Consider the following 3,665-nt stretch of genomic DNA (forward strand, 5'->3'; position numbering starts at 1 on the left):
TTTGGTTATAAAATTGGTGGAATTTGGTTATTTGCTAAAAGACTCGTAACTTTGCTTATTACAACGTGGGATGTTTTTTTAGTATTGTTGTTAAATTTATTTATCCATACCAGTTTACTTATTACGACGGGGATGCTCTTATATCGATGACTACCCATTCTCGATAGATGGTTTTCGTACGGATGAAAGCTCCTCTAAACTTTGATGAAAAAAAACTGCTTATACCGGCCCACTTAAGAAGGACACTCCTTTAAAATAAAAATAAAAAAATTGAAAAATCCCTTTGACTATTCAAAGTGGACATGTATTTAGGGACATTACATCTCCAAACAAAGAGCTAGACTATAATTATAATTATGAGATATAAAATATTACAACAGGGAAATCCGAGCAACAACTCACAAAATTACTCTAGCGTAATCCGAGGGACATATCACAAAACTAGGTAGTTGACAGAACTTCAAAATTTCTTCACCATCAAACAACTCTAATAGCAGTACTACAATGCAAACTCGGCATGTTTTCCAGGAAATCGAAGGCAAGCAAGGAAGCCCTGTGCTTCCGCGGCGCCTGCTGATCCAAATTCTTCGCCGAAAAATTCACTGATGACGAATTTTGCTCGCATTTACCTAGCCATTTAGCTTGCATATACTTGTGCTTCCTCCATGGAGGCATGTGCATCTTCTTGTCCTTGATGCACTTTTTAGTTGCCGAGCACAGTATCTTGATCAGGGTTCTCAGTTTTTCAGCTTTTCCGACGAACGCTTCTGGTAATCGTCGGATCAGGCTGTTGTACTCTTCACCAGCTCTTGCCATCTCGAATTCAGCTCGGAAGTTGAGCTCAATTACGACCCTGATTGTTTCTCCTCTCTTTGAACTTGTACTGTCTACTGCTTCCAAATAGGTGTGCTCCCCTGGAAGGAAAAAAAAAAAAAAAGAACAACAAAAGCAGAGTTCTATAAGACAAATGAAGGGGTAGTTTGGTCATCTTAAAATACTCTACTATAAGTGTCAACAAAACAATTTCAAGAAATATTTTGGTTAATTACCTGATGGAATATCTGTTGAGCTCCTCCACTTGGACTTGCAGATGTTACAACTATAACCCGCATTTCGAAGGCGATCGGAAATCTCTCTCTGTCTACAGTTCCGGCAACCTTCGGCCACCTGTCCCAGGCAATCACAACCTATTCCCTCCGAATTTATCTCCTTTAGAGCATCCTTCACAGCATGCCTAATTTTGGTTTCTACAGAGCTACTCCTCCGCAAAGTTCCCTGCGAAAAAAGCCAAAGAAAATGGAATGGCATTGAGTAACAATTTCCCTGTTTGGATGAAAGCGAAGTTTGATATTAAGATCTACATAGTGGATGACTTTAAGGGCTATTCAGATGGTATTCGGAAGTTGAAATTAAGTATAACATAACATTGAGGTAGTTACCAAAAAAAACAAACATAGCATCGAGGTGTATTTTTATCCAACTGTTGGTCGGTCGGATGTTTGTTCTGTTTCCATTTTGTGCAGCTAAGCACTTGTATGCTTTACTGATTTTTCCCTCGATGCATCCCTTTCGAGTTTTACAAAACGTTTTGTTTGTCGAGGGAAAATAATAATAATTACCCTATATACCAAAATTAGCCTTGTCCAATCACCTGAACAAGCTGCTCCTGAGACTCCCAAAAGGCCTTGTTTTCTTCAACATTGCAAGAACTCTCATCCACTTCCTCCTCTTCCAGCTCCTCAACAAAGTCCCCGCCGTTAAAGCTATCTCCGGAGTTGCACGAGCTTTCCGGCGACCATTCGGTTTCCTCCAGGAATCCGAAGATCATCAGAGCCACGCTCTCGGACTCGCCCGAATACTTATCGACCTCGCCCGAGTTCCGGCCACTGATCGGAGTTTTGGCGGCTGCTTCGGCCATAGAGTGTTTCTTTTACTATTATATATTTTTATTTTTTGGCCAAGTTGTTTTTGCTGTAATGTATGAGTCGGAGATATTAAAGGCTTTTATAGAGTGAGATTTGGGATAGAAGGTTGGGACCCACATGTCCTAGGTGGACGAACCACTCGCCGCGCACGTTCATTTCTCTCTTTTAGCCTGCCTGGCACGTTATTGTTTAGAAAACGTGGGGTTTTTTTCACCTTAAATTTTTTTAAACGGCTAGTTTTTCTTTTGGAAAAAATTCATGGACACCCCTTGAGGTTTTCTCTAATGACGGATGCTGAGCCAAAAGTGAATTGCAACAAAAAAATTCACCTTTTCTGATCATAAAAATAAATTTTTAAAAAAAACACAATGAACTCTCACTTGTGTTGATCAAAATTATATTTTCTTTGTCCATTGAGATAATTGTTTTGATAAAAAATTATAAAATTAATTAATAGCTCTTTATTTTTTTACTAGTAAAAGAACCATTTTGTTTAGAAATGACAAATTTTCCTTTTTGGTCAAAAAAATTGAGAACTGAGGGCTTTCTAGTATTTATTACATTACCAAAAATGTTGAATTGGCCAATTAATATAAATCACTTTTGGTTAATTCTATCACGTTTTCTGTCAAACGGTTATTGGTTGGGTGTCAATAAAATAATTAATCATTAAAATCACATGGGAATTTATAGTCATTTATCAGACATGGAGGAGATACGTTTTCATTAAAAAAAATCTCAGGAGGTGTCAGAGAAATATTTAACACGTTTTCTCTTTTGTGGAGAAAATAGAAAGTAGGTAGTCGATCGGTCCTCCAAATTAAAAAACTCCAGTGACACAGATTTAGCACAATGACTTCATACTTGTAAGGGGGCTCCACGGGCATACTACTAGTAATATAATTGGTTGTTAGTCCTACCTAATCCTTTATTTGAAGCATGATTGTGACTAGTAATTATGTAAGTCCTTTACGGGGATTCTAACTTTTTAAGGAAACGTGTAATAAATGCGTTTGCATTTTAAAAGATACATTGATTTTCAACAATGCCCTTATATTTCAATTTTTGAATGAAATCATTGTTATCGGAAAATGAACTATTTTGGAAGATTGAACACATTTTGTTTTGACTTTTCAAAGAGGACTAACAATTTGGAACATCCCAAAATAGTATAAGGGACGAGCAATTTGGAACGAAGGTTGGGAGTAAAAAATATGTTGGCATATGCAACAAGCGGCTATAAATAGATAAAAATGTATTACAACTCACGAGATGTACATGAGTTGAGAATCTCATTATATGAAAATTTTCTAAGGAGATAATGATTTTTGCATTCCACCTTTTATAAGTGCACTCCAAACGTTGTCTTTTATGTTATTCTGTATAATTTGAAGCACTAAAATGCAATTTTTAAAATGAGTTTATAAAAATTTAGAGTTTTAAAATCATATTTCAATATGCTCTTTTTTCCAAACTCGATCCTTCCTTCCTTCTTCTTCTTTTTCTTTTAAAAATTAATGGTGAAGTGCATAGCTGGATTCCATGTCAGCTTGGCCAACCATTTGAGTTCTGTAGGATTATATTTCAATTTTTTTTTTTTTTTGGATATGCACACGGATATTCTAATCTATTCATTATTGGTTAGTATTACTTTATTGCCCAGTTGATGCAATCGAGCACATTAAAAACATTACTAGAAAGAGGAAATCACCAAGACTTATCCTCAAGCTTTTGTGGGGA

The 3,665-nt window shown here is 36.4% G+C and overlaps 1 protein-coding gene across 1 annotated transcript; it reads right to left on the reverse strand.

Moving 5' to 3' along the window:
* Window positions 1-288: 288 nt before the first annotated feature.
* Window positions 289-1,980, reverse strand: LOC131329166 (uncharacterized). The gene is made up of 3 exons (XM_058362247.1): window positions 1,652-1,980; window positions 1,050-1,275; window positions 289-914 (listed from the first exon to the last, which is right to left on the reverse strand). Exons 1-3 carry the CDS (start codon window positions 1,916-1,918, stop codon window positions 478-480), a joined length of 930 nt encoding a protein of 309 aa, XP_058218230.1. The 5' UTR covers window positions 1,919-1,980; the 3' UTR covers window positions 289-477.
* Window positions 1,981-3,665: the final 1,685 nt, after the last annotated feature.

This window comes from Rhododendron vialii, chromosome 6a, assembly GCF_030253575.1.
Source record: "Rhododendron vialii isolate Sample 1 chromosome 6a, ASM3025357v1".
Classification (NCBI taxonomy): domain Eukaryota; kingdom Viridiplantae; phylum Streptophyta; class Magnoliopsida; order Ericales; family Ericaceae; genus Rhododendron; species Rhododendron vialii.

Excerpts from the sequence above, each read along its gene's own strand:
- LOC131329166 (XM_058362247.1), bottom strand. The coding sequence starts at position 1,918 with ATGGCCGAAGCAGCCGCCAAAACTCCGATCAGTGGCCGGAACTCGGGC. Across the intron at positions 1,276-1,651 it reads CTCAGGAGCAGCTTGTTCAG|GGAACTTTGCGGAGGAGTAG; the intron begins GTGATTGGACAA and ends CTTTTTTCGCAG. Across the intron at positions 915-1,049 it reads CTCAACAGATATTCCATCAG|GGGAGCACACCTATTTGGAA; the intron begins GTAATTAACCAA and ends TTTTCCTTCCAG.